Source organism: Lycorma delicatula, chromosome 6 (assembly GCF_047948215.1).
Source record: "Lycorma delicatula isolate Av1 chromosome 6, ASM4794821v1, whole genome shotgun sequence".
Classification (NCBI taxonomy): domain Eukaryota; kingdom Metazoa; phylum Arthropoda; class Insecta; order Hemiptera; family Fulgoridae; genus Lycorma; species Lycorma delicatula.
The window spans coordinates 110,355,673-110,375,519 of NC_134460.1; the positions used below are offsets into that span (position 1 = coordinate 110,355,673).

At 30.5% G+C, this 19,847-nt stretch overlaps 1 protein-coding gene across 1 annotated transcript in view; it reads left to right on the plus strand.

Moving 5' to 3' along the window:
* Nucleotides 1–18,687, plus strand: part of LOC142326914 (uncharacterized) — a 31,580-nt gene extending 12,893 nt beyond the window's left edge. Inside the window, exons 3-7 of the mRNA XM_075369645.1 lie at nucleotides 144–269; nucleotides 3,581–3,709; nucleotides 9,333–9,440; nucleotides 11,276–12,148; nucleotides 18,592–18,687. Of these exons, the coding sequence (XP_075225760.1) occupies nucleotides 144–269; nucleotides 3,581–3,709; nucleotides 9,333–9,440; nucleotides 11,276–12,148; nucleotides 18,592–18,687 (1,332 nt within the window). The remainder of the gene's footprint in view (nucleotides 1–143; nucleotides 270–3,580; nucleotides 3,710–9,332; nucleotides 9,441–11,275; nucleotides 12,149–18,591) is intronic.
* The last annotated feature ends 1,160 nt before the right edge of the window (nucleotides 18,688–19,847 follow it).

Genomic DNA, 19,847 nt, shown 5'->3' on the forward strand with positions numbered 1-19,847 from the left:
TTTTCCATTAATAATTTATTTATGCTGACTGGATATAATTATATAATGGTATGATTAAGTTCCAGTCAGAATAAAAAGATTATTTATTGAATATTAATTAGTTTCATATTTTGTAAGGTTTTTCTTTTATCTTATTTTTAAAGGAATCTGAGATCACATTAAATGATAAAGTTTCACCACAGTTTAATCTTAACATGAAAACCGATGAACTTGAAATTAATTGTTTACACTCTGTGAAGATAGAAGAAGAGATTGAATATCCAGATCATGTAAGTATTTATAATTATTGGATATTGTAACAAACATGCTTTGTCTCTTGTTAATTTCATGAGAGAGAGAGAGTGAGTGTGTGTGTGTGTGTGTGTGTGTGTGTGTGTGTGTGTGTGTGTGTGTCACAACTGTTATTAATCTGTATTGGGTCAGGTTGTAATTACTAACCTGATAAATATGACAAGTGAATATAATTAACAACCGATTACCCAGAGCTTATTAAAATGAGAACTCTATCAACAAGTTAAACTACACACATTTTAGACATCACTGAAATTTAAAAATTAACCATTCATCATTAATCAAAAATACATACATATATATATATTTTTTTTTTTTTTTTGCTATTTCAGTGTGTTCTGTTATAAAAAAATTGTTTTTAATTCTATTTATTTCTATTTCATTTATATAGATTTAAGTTGTGTGTGAATGATAAATGATTAATGTGTGAAGGCAAATGTTTTTAAATTTCAGTGATGTCTGAAATGTGTTTCTTTAACTTGTTGATAGAGTTCTCATTTTAATAAGCTCTGGGTAATCGGTTGTTAATTATATTTACTTGTCATATTTATCAGGTTAGTAATACAGATCAATACATATAGATACAGATCAATCACAGTTGTGACATATAGTTTTATTAATGAAATGAAAATAAAATAAAATTTAATTTTATATTTACATTTGGAGAAGTTAACATATTACCATATTATTACAATAGATATTTGAAGTTAGCTCCCTGTGAAGCTGATGCAGAAATACTAAAGTAATCAAACTGAGAGTCACCTGATGCAAAATGTTATCAATGCCTTCAGTTTTTATTGTGAATGCTCGCCTTCAGTTATCGATAGTACAGTATCAAAAATATGATAATGTATAGGGTTTTATATTTGTACAGTATTATAACATCATAAAAAGTGTATACTCAAAAATAGTCATTGAAACGTTTTTTTTTTTTTTTAATTTCTGTATAAAAACTCCATGATCCTGTAACTTGGTTGCTGAAAGGGGTTAAGCACATATTAGGTCTCTTATAAGAGACTAGCTGTCTAACCAGAGCCTGGACCCTTCAGGACAGGTCAGCCCAGGCAAATCTCAGAGCCAACTCAGAGGCTCCACAAGGTTCTGATCTGTTAGATCGAGAGTATACCTGAGCATGCAAAAGTTAGTTTTTAACCTACGGACAAATACCCCATTTGAATTTTGAAAACTGTTTGATTGTTTACAGAGCTATTATAAGAGTACCACATTGCACATCCCCCCTCCCAAAACAGCACCCCCAAGGGCACCCTGCTTGTTACCAGTTGATGGTAATGATTGGTCTAGCCTCCTATGAGGTGCTCGTATACCTTACCAAACTAGCTTCTCGTGCAGTTCCCACAGGAAGCCCATTCATTATTGTTACACAGAAATTTTTTTAAATTTATTTATTGTTACTCATATTATTTTTTTAATATTATTCAAACGACTGATACAAATCATTCGGTTCAAACCCAGTTCACACAGCGATAGGGACTCACAGTTCATTAATTCAATTCATTAAAGTTTGTGCATAACCGGGAAATTTCCACTACTACATACATATACTCATTTTTTTTTCTAGATCAAAAAGGTATCTAAAATCCTTCACAGTTATGCTGAGAAACATGAAGTAAAAAGTTTGGTTGCAATTGATTAGTTTTTTTTTGTTTATCCCAAACAAACGAACACTTCTTCCCTTTATATAATAGTATAGATGTAGACAGGAAATCTTATCAACAAGTACTGCTTTGTTGATGTTAAGCTTAATTCTAGGAATATATATTAAATTAATTTTAAGTTCTTGCAAAAAGATTTTTGATTTAAAAGTTGTTTTAAATAAATTACAATTGTTGGCATGTAGAAATAAGAAATATGAGTGAAAAATCTCATACACAACCCAATATCTGTTTATGATATATGAATAAATTTTTTTTAACAACTTTATATATGCATTCAGAACAGATAAATTATGCTGCTTTTGTAAAATTAAATGCTAATTTTCTTATCATTAAACTATTAAACTCCCCAGTATCCTCATCGTTTGAATACCATCTAATTCATGAAATATGTACGGTGTCAACTTCACTCATCATAAAGATCTTGTTTAACTAGTTATTATTACTTTACATCCATTTTCAAACTTGAATATTTCCTGGATCTATGGAAAATAGCTGAAACCAATCAAATTAGGTAAACCACCTAATGATATAACATCATATCAGCTGATTCGCATGTGAGGTGTGTCGCAGTAACAGACTCGCTAGACAGAATCAACATATAGATGTCATGCTTGCTAGAGTCATAAATTGGACGGTGAAGTCCTATCATCTGTGCTGAGTTTTTTTTTTTTGGTTGGATACATGGAAGTTTAATAATATTTCAAAGGACATTCTTTCATTTTTCAATTGTCTTTGTTGTTAAGGCCTAATTTTCCATTTTTAGCCTCAAGCAGAGGGCTGGGTGATAAAATGAATTGGTATTAGATAAGTTTTAAAATTTTTGTAAGTGTAGTAAATGTTTAAAGCTTATTTATTTAGTTAATTCAAATAGGTGGGCATGAAACCCACGAGTACAAAATCCTAAGTACATAACAAAGTAGAAGATGTATCTTCATTTTTATTAGCATATTTAAAACATGTTTGGAATCATTAGATAAATATTACTTTTTTTTGGTATATGACTATCAACAATACATAGCTGCAATTCCTCAAAATTTCTATATCAAATTCCAGTCAGGCATGGCATTTTTCATGTACTACAAAATTGAATTTCCATACTCCATACACAAACTTCTAGATTACGTGACAAAATAAAAAATAATTTACAAACAAACTCTCATTTAATAAATTTTAATTGTTACAAAATTTTTATTTTTATATCTGGTAAGAATTTATGAGATATAAGATTAGAATTCAAAATCTTAGGTAATGTTACCTCTAAGGTAACATATTTATTACAGTAAAAAATTTCACCAGAAGCAGTATTTAACAATAATGTCAGAAAGATTAGAAAACACAAAATCTTGAGAATTACCGCAAGAGTTTTAACAGTTATTTGATTATAAAAGATTGCAATTTATAGAAAAATCTGTAAGATGAGTAGCACCATTTTTTTTTAACATTTAGCAAAACCTGGAATATTAGTCACCTAATAATAATAATAATTAAACTGTAGCTGCACTATTTATGTAAGTGGTAAGCGATTTAGAGATATTAATTTTTATTTTATAAGTTATATAAAGAGTCATAAATATATTTACTCTGTAGCATTCATGTTTTTCTTTTTATTACAGCAAGAAGATTTACTACAACTGGAAGAGGAACTGCTTGATGTTAGTAATGGTGATATTGAAAAAGATCCATTAGCAATTGAACAGACAGACTTAATTAAATCAGAAAATTTAAAAGTTGAAAATAAAGTGGTAAGGGTATTAGATTTTGCGTATAGTGGGACACCAATTATGCAGATGGACCTTTACAAGGCCAAGTCTGGATAATTGAAAAGGATAATTTTATAAAGGTTTATCATATATACTGCACATATCATTCTAATGTTTAATGGTTATCACAACAGTAAAAAAAAAATATATAGATGTATTTCAGTAAAATGAAAAAGAAATTTGGAACATACATACAATGTAAGAAAAAAGAGATACAGTAATATGGTTAAAAAAAATACAGTGTGCAGAAATTTGCTTTTATAATTAGTTTTAGAAAGGCCAAAATACACATATGTTTTTGCTAAATGAATTGAAAAAATAAATTAAAAAACCCAGTAAAATTAAGATCGATAAAAAAATCTTATTGAAGATGTATTTGAATAGTGTTTGAATTTTTCAAATAATATATTAGTTTTTTTTAAGTTGTCTAGTCTGGGTTTAAGCAGTCCAGTTGAATATTGGTGACCCACTGTTTTCTTTTAATCATAGGCTGCTATGGTCATTAGCCCCAAATTTTCATTATTCATTATTACTACCTAATATTTAAATTTTGGATTACATACAGTTTGTTTCTTAACTCATATATATAACTTTGCGAAAATTCAATTAATCATCAACATACTGACCACTATGACAAATTCTCAAATAACGGGAAAAAAATCACCAAGCAAGCACAGTAACAAAAACCTAATACCAAAAGTTGACTTTTATAAGATCCTGCTTCATCAATCAGTACAAAAATCCAAAAATACATCAAACAAAAATAAAAACCAAAATTTAGGAAACAACCCTAATAACGACAAAACTTGAACATAACTGATTGCTAACTGGAATGATAATCATCCATTTGTTGTTCAAGTTTTGGCGTTATTAGGGTTTATGTTTCCAAATTTTTAGTTTTTATTTATTTATTTGTTGTTTGATGTAAGTTTGGAATTTTGTATTGATTGATGAAGCGGCATCTCATGAAAGTCAACTTTTGGTGTTAGTTTTTTTGGTTTCTGTTACTGGTTGGTGGTGGATATTTTTTTGTTATTTGAGATATATACATAGATTTAGCCCACCAGGGTGGTGTTAAATCAGTTGTTTAACAGCTATTTACGATGTTGAAGGTTCTTAGGTTCAAATCCTAGTAAAAGTTAGTTGTGTTTGTACAGATTTAAAAACTAAAAGAGTGGATACCTGTGTACTTTGATTGTTTGGGTTAGTCGACCACATGCCCCAGGAATGGCCACACATCTGTAGAAGACTACCGTTTGTTACATGTCATACATATCATCATCATCATCATCAAATTGTGCCACGGTGAACTGAGTTGATATGATGGTGACTGAAGGATGTAAATATACATCTTCTGTGTATATTTTTTCACAATAAAAAACATATCATAAAGCATTAAAAAAAATGACTACAGAAGATATGTGTATTTCTTCTAAACTAATAATTCTTATTCCTGCTAGTTTTATTTACAGCAGAGTAAACAAAAAACTCCTTAATGAAATAGATGATTGGATAATGATAAATAATGTATATGAATTACTATTCGAATCATGTTTTTGTCATCCATTGTAATTGATACATAATTAGTTATTTTTCTAATCCATTCTTAATAACGTTGTGGTTTTTTTATGTAAAATCCTGTAATGGAGCTAATCAAAACCAAGGAAGGCAAACTTAAATATTTATAATCATTGACACTAAGAATATTGGGAATTTTTTTTTGTATTATTTAAAATCTTACAAATTAGTGTTAACAACATAACAGATGTAACAATATTCATTTTTACAATATACTAAGCATAAAAGTGTATAGCAATATAAATGTTATTTACATATCTGTATATTCTTGTACCTTCTTCATGTAAATAAATCCAGAATTTTAATGCAGAAATACGGGTGGTCATTTGTTATAGTATTATTATGTTTAATTACACTGATAAACATAATTTTTGTTTCCTAACATGCAGTACATGATTTTATTCTGTTTTTTTATGCTAAAAACAAATATGAAGTCAATCTTTCTATCGCCCACCATTTTTGAAAAAATTGTAAATTTTAATTAACACATTGACTGCGGAAAGATGACTGCGGATTATGACTGCCGATGCCGCTCAGTTTTTTACCACTTTTTAGTTAAAATGATCTTACATTATAAGGTAGGAGCTTTAAAAATGTCATTTTCATTATTTATTTATTTAAAAATTATAAAAATTTATTTAACGCCGATCGGAGTGGTCGGCATTCTTTACCGATTTTTTTTAATTGGTGCCGAAAACTCCGATCGGAGTGTGTGAATTTTAGGCAATGAAATAAGAAATTCCATTCTTGTAATGAAATAAAGGTTTTATTAATAAATTGTAAGTTTAAAAAATTAAAAAGAAATCAAGTTAAATTAAAAACAAAATACAATAATAAAATAACTTTTCTAATCTGATAATGAAAACGTGTCTTGATTATGACATTTTAAGTTTAAAAAGGAAAAAGAATTAAATTGAGTACAATAAAATGAAAATGGATAAAATGGAATAATTACACATCAATTTTTGCTTAACATTTTGTGATATTCATCAAAACAGTTTATGCATAAACCTGGATTTCCAAAACACATCTTGCACTCGTAAATAGTTTGCTTTCTAACGTTTTTCTTTCTGCACAACTTGCATTTCTTTCTGCCGACTCGATTCGATTCTTTCAACCTTTTTGTTCTTTAGCCGTTTTTTCGATTTTGCTAATCCGGTGGGTACTCTTTTCTATAAGATTCAGTTTTCTGTTACGTTGTACTGGTATTGATGTACGAGATGACAACAACCCTCTGATTATTTCCAAACAAAACTCATAACAATCGTCCAGGCTTAATATACTGGTTGTGAAGATAATATGCATTTACAACACCTAATTGCAATACATGTATAAAAAGTTTCTTGTACCATCGTAAGGTTTTACGACTACACGGATAATATGCCATCATTTGGTCCTGCCTATCTATCCCAGACATGAATTTATTATTGCAGTTGGCTTCTCAGTTTCTACTCCTCTTTTGTTTGTGATCATTTTCATTTCATTCCCAAATTCAGTAGAAATGTATGTTACATTTCTTTTGTCCCGTCATTTACTGACATGAACGCCATTACCAAACATTGATTTATTTTCCCCCCGTTTCAGGTTTAAAGTGATGACTTCTTTTGGGTTATTCTTTCTATCTGCTCGAAGGGTTCCAGTACAGTATGTATTGTGTTCTAATAATTTCATAGCCAAACCCACACTATTATAAAAATTATCAGTGTACACTGCATGCCCATTTCGTAACTTCTCATCCAGTAAATGCAATACTACTTTGTCTGTGTGATCAGCACCACTATGAACATCAGAGGACCCTTGATAAACATGAAATTTAAGAACTAAACCGTTTGGTTCTGTCAGCATATACGATTTAATGCCGTATTTATGGCGTTTATTTTTTATATATTGGCAGAAATTGTAATCTGCCACGCCAGAGAACCATAGCTTCGTCTAGAGACAATTGTTTGCCTGGGTAGTAAATTTCGTTAATTGTTTTATTAAAAAAATCAATTACTGATCTTATTTTTTCTAAACGATCATCATCATTATGATTAGACGTAAAATGCAGACATCTTAATATTAAAATAAATCTGTTTCGTGACATGTAATTTCGAAAAACGGGAATATCGAAAAGGGGATCAGTCTTCCAATAGTCGGGACAATGAAATAGTACCTGTGTGAAGCAGCAAACCTAGGAAAACTTTTAACTCTTCTAATGTTAACTCCTTCCAATCCGTTATACAAGATCTTCCCTTTATCCCTGGTCGGCAAAAAACTTCCACAGCATATTAATTTATCTCATGGACAACAGTTTGAAAAATTTATCGTGAAAGATTAACTCGAAAAAATCTAGGGGTTTGCCGTCGCCTGAAATTGGAACCAATAAATTCTGTTTTCGTACATTTAAATTTTTTCAACATACCTGTATCACTCCATACACTACTTGAATTTACATTGATATCAACTGGTTTTCACCAGTTACACACGATGTCTCACCCGATATGGTTTCCCATATCGGGTGAGACATCGTGTGTAATCTCATCTTCGTTTTCAGTGCTGGAACTTAAATAGATCAATGTCACTATCAGGAAAACTATAGTCACTTATATCACCGTTTTCCAAATAATGAATTAGTTGATCATTAGATAACTGATTACGTTTTGTAATATCACCAGATTTTTTTAAGAACAGTCCTGAAGGTCCTGGTTTATCCGCCATTTTGTGTGACGTCAGAAAAAAAATGCGGAACCGGTATGCGTACCGTATAAAAATACTGTTTTAAAAGGACGCCAAGACAATAACACACAAATTTCAATAATGCCAAAATCACAATGAAGCTGTACAGTGAACTAAGTACTCTATTGTTTAACTTTGTTAACATAATTTGTAAGCTATAAATAAACAATACTAGGCAAAGAATTAAATCATATAACAGTCACATATTATATCATATCTAATACTGAAGAGGTAGCCTTCATGGAGAAGATTAATCATGTCTGTGCATGTCAAAAAATGTAGCTTAAAACACAGCTGTGTTTGTATTAAGCACTGGATTTAGGAATGAATCAATTTTGTTCAGTCTTATTACTGTCTTAAGTTCGTTAAGAGTGCAGTGTCAAAATGCCTTGAAATTGTGTAAATGATGTGGATGCCTTTTGTTAGATCTGTGATGAGTTTACCGTAAAATCAAATAGAAAAAATGTTACACCTTTAATTAAAAAAGCATATAATTTGTACTTTCAGTATAAAATTGGTGATCAGGATAAGACGTGGGGTTCTCATATAATATGCACTAATTGTTCAGTGTATTTAAAGAGGATGGCAGCTGAATGGTACACAGCAGGCTTTGCCATTTGGTTTACCTATCTGGAACTGATTGTTACTTTTGTTTAACAAGTGTGTCTGGAATTTCTAAAAAATCTAAACATAATGTAAAATATCCTTCATTGCAATCTGCAATCGGGCCTGTACCTCACAGTGAAATTATTTCAGTTGCTGTGAAAAATTTCTGTTTCATGATCGATATCAAATACCAGTCAGGTGTGATATTTTTCATACGCTATAAACTTCCATTTAATGTTCCACACACAAGCTTCATGTTTATGTGGTGATATAAAAAATAAATATTATTTGCAATCTTAACACTCATTTAGTAAATGCTGAAAATTACAAAATTGATATTTTTATAATCTGTAAGTATTTATGAGAAATAAGATTAGAATTCTAAATCTTAGCTAATGTTATCTCTGATGATGTTTGTGATTAATGGTATATTTATCACGATAAAAAATTTTAACAATTATTTGATTGTAAAAAATTACAATTTGTAGAAAAATCTGTAAGATGAGTAGCAGCATTTTTTTTATAAAATTTTGTTAAATCTCGCATATTAAAGTCACCTAGTAATAATAGTAAAAATTTAATTGTGCACTATTTTTGTAATTGGTAAGCGAATTAGAGATACAATTTTATTTATTTCATAAATTATACAATAAATCATAAACATATTTATTCTGTAGCATTCATATTTTGCTTTTTATTACAGCAAGTAGATTTACTACAACTGAAAGAGGAACTGCTTAATATTAGTAATGGTGATATAGAAAAAGATCCTTTAGCAATTGAAGAGACCAACTTGGTTGAAAATGAAGCGGTAAGGATATTAGATTTTGCATACGGTGGAACACCAATTATCCAGATGAACCTTTACCAGGCCAAATCTGGTTAATTGAAAAGTACTATTTAAATAGGTTTTATCATATATACTGTACATATCATGCGAATGTTTAATGGGTAAGACATTAAATAAAAAAAATAAAAAGTATATATATGTATTTCAGTAAAATTAAGAAGACATTTTGAACATATGTATAATAAAAGAAAATGGAGATATAGTATATGATACAAAAAGTACAATGTGTAGAAATTTGCTTTTATAATTAGTTTTGTTACATAAACCGTTATATACCAGATGATCGTTTGAAAAGTTACCACATTTATTATTTAACAGCTGTCAGCCCCATTATATTTCTGTTTGCAGCCATGTATACCATTCTCTGAGGGAACCTTTTTAAAATTATTTTCAAAGGGGTGGACCCCACCCTCTTTGCTATACATATCCCGACTCAACAACCTTAAATGGCAATGGTAACATTTAATTACAGTAATTGACAATCCGAAAAAAATAATGAATTTTGGTTAAAAGAAAATAAAATCCGCTCGCTCCTTTGCTCAGTAGGTGCGAAAAACCATTTGAAGTATTACTTTTTTAAATCCCAGACCAACAAAGATAACTATAAAATTACTGATACTGCTTCTTAAACCATTTGAAATAATCATAATGTGTAGATTAAAATTGTGAAAATTATTTTTAAATTACCAACACAAAATATTTCCCTTTGACAATATTATCTTTTCATTACTATTATCTAGTATGTAAATTTTGGATTACATACAGTTCATTCCTTAACTCTTACATGTTATTATTATTTCTGATTATTCCTCTTCAGGAGAGCACATGAACTTTAGCCAATCATGGCTTTACTTTCTTCTTCTCTTCTTTATTCTTTGCCAAAACTCTTAATCCATTCACCATGTTGCTTCTTTCTACTCTGTCCATCTTCTTATTGTTTTTCTTTTTCGCTTTCAATTTTGTTATTTCTATTCATCCGAAAATTTTCTTCTGTTCTTGATTTTTTCTTCTGAGATGTTGAATCTTTCCAGGTTATCTTGTGTTTCTTTTATCCAAATGGACTTTAACTGGCCCTGACGATGTTGAAAATTTTCCTAGTGAGTTTGTCTTCACACATCCACCATATAAGAGTGATGTATGTTTTTGCTAAATAACTGCAAAAATGTCGGTTGAAAAACCTGTAAAATAAAGATCACTGAGAAAATTCCTATTGAAGCAAAGATTTATTTTTTCAAATAATGTATTAGTTTTTTTTTTAATTGCCTAGTTTTGATTTAAGCAGACCAGTTAGTCTGGAAAATTAGCATCCTGATGTGTTATTTTTCATTATTATTACCTTACTTGTAAATTTTGGGTTGCACGCATTTAATTTCTGCAGCATTATTAAACCATGTATATATGGTCCTTTACCAATATTTGTTATAAATCACAAAAACTCAACTTTTCTTTTGTACAACTTGTAATAAAACCCCAAGAAAAAAGTCCAAAAGAGTCATATCTGGGAGATCTAGGTTGCTGTGCAGTTGGACTCAACTGATCCAATCCGGGAAGCGTTGTTCAGGAACACATCTCGATAAATTTATGGTGGAGCACCATCTTGTTGGAAACTGTATCCTGTAGGAATCTGAGGAACAGCAAAGTTTTCAAGCAGTCGAGGTACGTTTGTCTTGTAACAGTGGGCTCCATGAAAAAAACAGACTGATTGTGCCAATTTTATTCCGTCATAATCAGACATTGATTTTTGATTTGTCTCTTTCATTTGCGATTGTAATTATTAGTTATTTTTAATTTGACAGGTTAACGTCAGTAAAGAAACCATCAAGGGAAGTACCAAGCATTGTGTTACCTGCAAGAGATGCATAAATAATTCTGTGCATGATGGATTTACAAAAAAAAAATGTGAATGTAAGTGTGCATCTGGTGATGTAACGACAGAAGAAAATTTAGTCGAGAACGTAAATAGGGAAAACAATTTACCTATCCAGATAGGAAAGAAATTGGTTTGTGACTATTGCGATGAAAGATTCAAATGTAAATGTTATTTAAAGAGAAACATTAACTTTCATGGTAAAAACAAAAAAAATAATTGTAACTTTAGTCAAAAGTCTCTTATACATGATAATGATATAAAAACTCACCTTACGCATAATGAAGAGAAAAATTGTATTTGTAACTTTTGTCAGAAGACTTTTAATGATAGATCTAATCTAAAATCACATTTAAATATTCATTCAAAAGAGAAAAATTATGTTTGCAACTTCTGCCAAAAGGTTTTTTATCAATCTTCTAGTTTAAAGAACCATCTTAATATTCATAAAAAAGAGAAAAATTATGTATGCAACTTTTGTCAGAAGACTTTTAATGATAGATCTAATCTAAAATCACATTTAAATATTCATTCAAAAGAGAAAAATTATGTTTGCAACTTCTGCCAAAAGGTTTTTTATCAATCTTCTAGTTTAAAGAACCATCTTAATATTCATAAAAAAGAGAAAAATTATGTATGCAACTTTTGTCAGAAGACTTTTAATCAAAGTTCTAATTTAAAATTACATTTAATTATTCATTCAAAAGAGAAATATTATGTTTGCAACTTTTGTCAGAAGACTCTTAATCAAAGTTCTAATTTAAAATTATATTTAAATATTCATACGAAAGAGAAAATTTATGTTTGCAACTTTTGTCAGAAGACTCAAAGTTCTAATTTAAAATTACATTTAAATATTCACTCAAAAGAGAAAAATTATGTTGGCAACTTTTGTCAGAAGACTTTTAATCAAAGTTCTAATTTAAAATTACATTTAAATATTCATAAAAAAGAGAAAAATTATGTTTGCAACTTTTGTCAGAAGACTTTTAATCAAAGTTCTAATTTAAAATTACATTTAAATATTCATAAAAAAGAGAAAAATTATGTATGCAACTTTTGTCAGAAGACTTTTAATCAAAGATCTAATTTAAAATTACATTTAGTTATTCATGCAAAAGAGAAATATTATGTTTGCAACTTTTGTCAGAAGACTATTAAACAAAGTTCTAATTTAAAATTATATTTAAATATTCATACAAAAGAGAAAAATTATCTTTGCAACTTTTGTCAGAAGACTCTTAATCAAAGTTCTAATTTAAAATTACATTTCATTTAAAATTACATTTAAATATTCATACAAAAGAAAAAAAATTATGTTTGTAAATTCTGCCAAAAGGCTTTTAATCATCTTTCTAATTTAAAGAACCATATTAATTTATACACCAAAGAAGAAATTTGTTTGTAACATTATTCAAAAATCTTTAATGAGAGTTATACTTTAAAAAATTACTTCTTTTTGTTGTAATGATGCTGTTTGTAAGGCAGAGAATATGTGCGTTCTCAATATTGTACAAATTAAGTTATACTTAAGTTTACGTGAAGATATTGGTGCAACTTTTAAAATTACTTTTCCTGATAGTTGTATAGTGTCAAAATTCCAGCTTGTAGCTACTAAATGTTCCTATGTCATCAATCATGTTCCTGTGCTGTACTCTGATGGCATTCTGCAAATACACTGGACTAATAATGACTAATAATATTTTTCAAGTAAATATTAGTAACGTTTGTTTTCTGTACAAAATAAGTTGTGATCGTACATATATTTTTTGTTAAATTGAAATCTGTTTATTTTAGAATTTTTATGCAAACCAAGTTATTAAATATTGTTTTCTTTTTACTTGGCAAAATAATGTAGGCTAGTTTTTGTGAAAAGGTTTAGCAATCTTATGTAGTGGCCAATTATTTCTAAAAATTGCTTTAGTTAGTTTTTATTTCTTATCAATGTTACTTTTAGTTACCGTGATCATTTTTGTGCAAGAAACTTGTTAGATTTTTTTTTTGTACTTCAGTGTAATTTACTGAAACAATTTATCACAAAAAATGGTTAATTTTAAATGTATATTGTAAAAAAATCAATAAAAAATAAACATTAAAAATGAATGTAATAATAACTAATGAAAGGTGCGAGTTGGGCAGCTACAGGTATGGTAGAGGCTGCAAAAAAATAAAATGTTTGTTTTTTCAGAGTAAGCTGTGATAGCATACCGTTGTGAGAGTCAGGAAATTTTTATCAAATTGGTCAGTAAAAGTCAGGGAAAACAAAAATTCAGTGGGAATCCTGTTTATAAAAAATTTTACAATTCCTTCTTCTTAGAGATCCTTTTTAATTGCTTTTTATTTAATTTACTTTGGTTTTTTTCCAGCAGAAATCTGTTCACTTTTAAAGTACAAAATAATATTTAAAAATTGTTGCCATCTGTGTAGGTATACATTTCCAATATTAGGTACTTTTCTTTTAACATAAGGGGGGCCCACTTGCTTTTTTATTTGTGGATTTTTGCTTCTTTCTGTTACAAAGTAAACACCTTGGTTTAATTGAGTTTAATTAGGTTGGGTGAGGAAATGTAACTGACGATTCAGAATACTGAACTTTGTATCGTATTACCATTGCCTAGCTCGTTTTTTTTTAATAATAAATTAATATTATTTATGTAATATTATATGCTTGTTTGGCTTATATTATGCATTCTTAGAGTTAAACAGTTGCGTGGTCTGAAGAGGTGAAGGGGGCAGGTTGGGACATTGACCTCTTAATTTCTAATGAAAATTGCCATAAAATAAGCTTAATTTCTATTATAGTGCTTAATTTTTATGAGGTATGTAGTGCCTTAGGGAACCACTCCCCCTCTTCACCCACCTTTCATGATGAAGTATGTAACTTTTATTCCAAGTGTCAAAGTTTCTTTGGACGGCTTATACTCTGCTTTGCGCTTTTCCTTCTATGTTCTCTGTAGGGTTTATCTTGGTGTAACAGCCGGCAGTAATCTGCCATCTTTATAGTAATCCATTTTCCTTGATACGTCCTTTCCATTTCTTTCATGTCCTGATGAAATTTCTCACCCGTCTCTTCACTAACGGCACCCAGATTTTAAGGAAAATAGTTCACATGTGAATTTAGGAAGTGAACCTTCAAGCACACAGAACAGCCTAAATTTTTGTACTTCTGCAGCATGCTCTCAGCGATTGATTTGAAGTTCAGATTCTTCTTATTGCCCAGAAACTTGGTTAGTACTTATTTAAATTCACTCCCAAGCTTCTTTTTCTGCAACTTCATTTGTTTCTCAAAATTACCTTGTTTGAGAAGTTTTCTAATATCAGGACCAGCAAAGATACGCTCTTTATTTAGCATTTTATGAGACGGGAAATTTGTCGCAGATCTATTTACAACATTTACCTTCTTTTGGTAAGGCTTTGACCAAGCCTCACTTGATACGCAGAGTTGGAAGAACTTTATTCTGAACCGGTCTACGTACATCGGTGCAGAAGACTAATTCTCCTTCTGTAAAATGTGCAAGAAAATCCTTTTCTCTGTACCTGAACCAGGAAAGTAAGGTTCCAGCTGCTAGTAGGTTCTTCAGTTTAATCTTCAAACCAAGCAATTCTGAATTTTCTTTGATCAGATGTAATTCTCGAAGCAAATCATTTAGTTCAGACTGTGAATAAAACTCTGGTGCATAGCTATGTCCAGGTTCATACTCCTTGACATTATCGTTATTTAAATCGCTTGTGGAACCATCCGTTTCAGTTAAATTTTCTGATGGAATTGGCACTGGTATGTCTGCACCTCGAGAAACCAGACCTAAAGCGTGTATGGCATATTTGGATAAACGATTCTTTTTTTATTCTTCAAATTGAAACCGTGAACATCAGTTCGAACAAAAGTAACAATCATCTGTGTAATTTTGTGACTCTATTAAAACTCAAAGTCTGTACGCTTGTTCCCTTTGACCACCGTCTAAGTCCTTCAACACATGTGCAGCAAACTTATTGGGATGCCCAAATTTTGCCTTGATCTCCTATTTTCACCTGAAATATAAGAGGTACACTTGTCAAATGAACTCAACCCAACCCCATCCCCATCCTCTTCAGACCATTCATCTGTTTAGCTGTAAGAATGCATAGTAAAGGGCAAAAAGTGAATGTTTTTTTATTTTTATTTTTTAATAAAAAAATAATATTTTATGTCTAGTTTATAGTATCACATTTTCAACTTTTTACAAATTTTGAAATTTGTGATTTGTGAAAAACTCTGACATGATAGAAAAAATGAAGTTTATTTTTGGATTCAGCGTTAAAAAAATACTTAGGAATTAATTGTCAATAGTTAAAAAAAACATTCCTCCACATTCCAAATTTTGCAGGCCTGTGTTATATATCCAAATTTCATACAATTTATTTATAAAAAAAAGCAATAATTAACTAAACACAATAATAAAATTAAAAAAAACCAGATCATAGTGAAAATCAAATGGCCCCTGTTAATACAGAAATATTTAATACTTTGCAGTACAATGTTAAGTTTTTAACAGGTTTTCTTTTACGATTGATGTTTCTGTATTGTTTTTATTATTGCATTGTTGTCTGACAGGACCGTGCATGTTTGTAAGTAAGATTTCTTCTTGTGATTTTATTTTTTAGATTTTTATAATCTGTACAATCTAATGTATTACTTTTATAATGCAATCTAACCAAAATAATAAATGAAAAAAGCAGTTCGATTTTTTGTAAAACCGTTGGTTGGTTGTAGATTTGTTTCATATTTTGTATATGGATAAGTAGATATGAGTTATAAGCTCAAATACTTGGTTGCTATTTGCTTTATAATTAAAAATAATACAATATAAAAATAGTAGTTTTAGGTCTCTCTGATTATATGTTTACGGATAGGTACATTAATTTATTTATGCTATTAGTGTTATTTAGTGATAGAATAATAGTGGAACTAATATTTCTGGAAAATGATTAATGTTCAGTAATGACACCAGTTTATATAATATCAATGAAATATTAGCAGTTTATAATCTGTACAGTCTAAAACTTCAAAACAATAAATAAAAAGTTGGGGATAGATTTTCTTTTTAAAAATGGATGTTTAGACATAACTTCCTTTCAGCCAAATTTGTTGTCAAAGATCTCTCTCTTATTATATATATAGACAGATAAGAGTTCAGTAATACACAGAAATTTATTTGGTCGCTACTTATTTTATAAAGTTCTAGCTGGCCTGTCTAGCCCAAAGCTGGATCCTCAGGACTCAGGTCAGCCCAGGCGAATGCAGAGCCAACTCTGGGGCTCTTCTTTCAGTTGGTTCTCACGTGATGCAATAACAAACGAACAAACTTTATATATATATATATACATTTCTGAATAATCATGCCAATTTGTTACGATTGACAAACCTGATGCACGTAAAAAGTTAGCCTTCAACATACTAACAAATTCCATGTTTGAATTTTGAAAATCTGATGACTTTCCAGAGATATTAGAGGACCCCATCCTATACCAAAACAGAATGCTGTTTGTTACCAGTTGATGGTGATGATTCGTTTAGCCTCCCACAAGGTACTTGTATACCTCACCACTTTAGCCTCACAGCCAGTACCCATGGGAAGCCTGTTATTGTTAAACAGAAATTTTTTAAATTTATGTATTGAAATACAAAAGACAAATAAAATTTATTTTCTGCATAGTTTCCTGCTTTAGAAATACATTTTTCCCAGCAAGAGGAAGGTTTTTTATCACAGCATCGTAGAATGAAGCCGATTTTGTTAGGAGCCAATTGGGCACAAATCCCTCCAAGCCCTTGTCATCTTCAAGTCACCCTTGTAGAGCTTCTTTAAGCAGCCCAAACAAATAAAATTTGCAGGGTGAACTTTGAACTCTTGAACTCCTTATGCCAGGCAAACACACATTGTCAATGTTTGGTCCCTAAACTGTGCATTCAATCTATGGAAAATTTCCATCGCTTGAACTTCATGACCAAGATATTTTATCATTATACATTGCACGATGGAAGGGTGCACCTATTGCTGCTACATTGTGAGCGTTACTGACGAATTGGTTGGAAGTGTGGAACGGCTGGCTCTCCCCACTCGTAATGACCCCACCCAAGCATACTAGAAGCACAGGCCCAGTCCTACTAACCGTATATGCTCTGGAACAAAAATCCCGTTTATATTTGATTTACCCTTTTATTTTATTTAACGTAAGTTTAATTCTATTATGTTTGTAATATTATTCCTTTGATTGATTCCAATAATTCAGTTCAGTTCCAGGTCATGAAGTGATAGAGACTGGCAGTTCACAATTCATTAATTCAGTTCATTGAAGTTTGTGCTTCAACCGGCAAATCTCCACTTTTACATATATATTAGTTTTTCCAGAAAATATATTAGAGAAAGCAATAAAAGAAAACAAATAACACAAAGAAATAATTTAACATCAACTCAACTTAAGGAGCAATGAAAACAAGTGCACGGTATCAACTGTTACGAAGGATAGAATAGAGAATCAATATGCTACTAGTGCTTCACTGTTAAATTAGAATAAATATGGAACTAAAAAAAAATTTGGGTCTGATTAGGTTCCCCCGCTTAACACGCCATTAGTCTGGTGTAGAGAATTTTTCTCGTATTTGACATTAAAAAAAAAGTTATTTATTTTGCCCCAGATATGTTTAGTTCTTGCAAGATATAATTGCGAATAAGATATTAGACAAATGAAACATCATTATCATATTAAAAAATAATGAACATAATTACTTATAAAATGTTTTTATTTAGTCACTGTCTTTGTTGACACATTCAAAGCAGACAAAGACTGCCCTAGATACTGGCTCCTTATAAATAGGGGCTCTGACCTTGTTAGTATACCTTTCTTTCTTTTAGGGCAGTACTTTCATTGTGGAGGCTTTTATCATTAGGTTCAGCAGGCTAATATTCAACATTGTAGGCAAGGTCTTCAGCAGTTTTTAATTTTTTGTTTTGCGGGAATAGTCAGTGTTTTGCAGCTGTTGATTTTTCAGTAACTCTTTTCCAAGGTCCATCAAAATCATTTTTCTTCTTATATTCACATGTATGTTTTTAAGTAATCAGAGGATTGATAGCAGCAACATTTAGCATACCATTAAAAATAGTAAACGCTCATTTCAACCGACTGATTCATGATACACAATATTCAGTTTTAGACGATCAATGATCCACCTTTAGTTACACTATAATATGTTATAATTTCGGGTTTCAGAGCATGTCCACTACTTTCATACCATGGAGAGTAGGAAGTACCAGAACAAGTTTATTTTCTTTCTCATCCAGAATGCAAGAAACTATGGAACAATAATTTGGGGGATTTGATAAAGTAAACATAGATAAACACCTGGAATTTTTTTAAACATTGAGAAGCTCTCCTGGAATTTCCCGTTTATCTTTGCAGAGAATCCGAATATCGTAAATTCATGATTGTCATAGAGATCGTTTACTAAAGGTATGGAGGTGAAAAAATTATCCATAGTCGCATTTCTTCCTGTACCATCTATTTCACTGACAGAGTTTGACTACATTTGATACGGAAAAAGGGGCGCTGTCTTTAAGTTGTTGACCTGTATATCTCCATGTATTTGTCTAGTTGGTTCTTCAGTCTACAGTAGCATAGATTTTATTCTGTATTGACACAGTTTATTACTCTTCATATACACTAAATTTACAGCGCCCTCTGAAGACCTGCATCATCACATCAACCGTGACACTTTCTCCTACACTGTATCGTTCACTACACGTTTTTACAAATCCATCAAAAATATTACGAATAGGGGCTAAATTTTCAATATTTTTTCATTCAGCATGTGTAGAGTAATCATTAAATCTCAGTGCTTGCGGTAGCAAACGAAATCTTCACTGGAACATAGCGGCAGTAAATATTTCAGTTGCTGTTACATCTACAGCGCAAAGATCATTTAATTCAATGCAATTCTTTAATTTCAATGCAATTCTTTTTTTAACTCCAATGATATACATTAACCCTAAAGATACAGCTAATTCTGTTTCGTTAGTTAATTAACAGTCCTGTACACCTCTTGAATATTTTATATTCATTTTAGTCCAATTTATGATTCCATGCATCATTGAATCCAGACAAAAATGTTTCCAGCACTCCATACTTATTTTGTTGTCATTTGCTACTACTCTTGCCCCTGGTAGTTTAGTAACAGTGTTTTGAGAATGAGCCTTTGTTGTCCTGGAGGTATGATAAATGTTTCTCACCGCATTTTATTTTTTGCCAATAAAACATAATGAAGAGGGAATTGGTTGACCTTCAGGAGCACATGCACGAACAGAAGTACGATCTGCCCAACCATGACCCTGCACAGTGCAACAACCACAAATACCTCTTCGATGAACAGTAGTGGCAATCAGTTGACCACAGACAATTCAAAGCATCATTTACAAATTTTGTATTGTCAACAGATGAAGGTCCTATTTCTATATGCTCACACTAACATC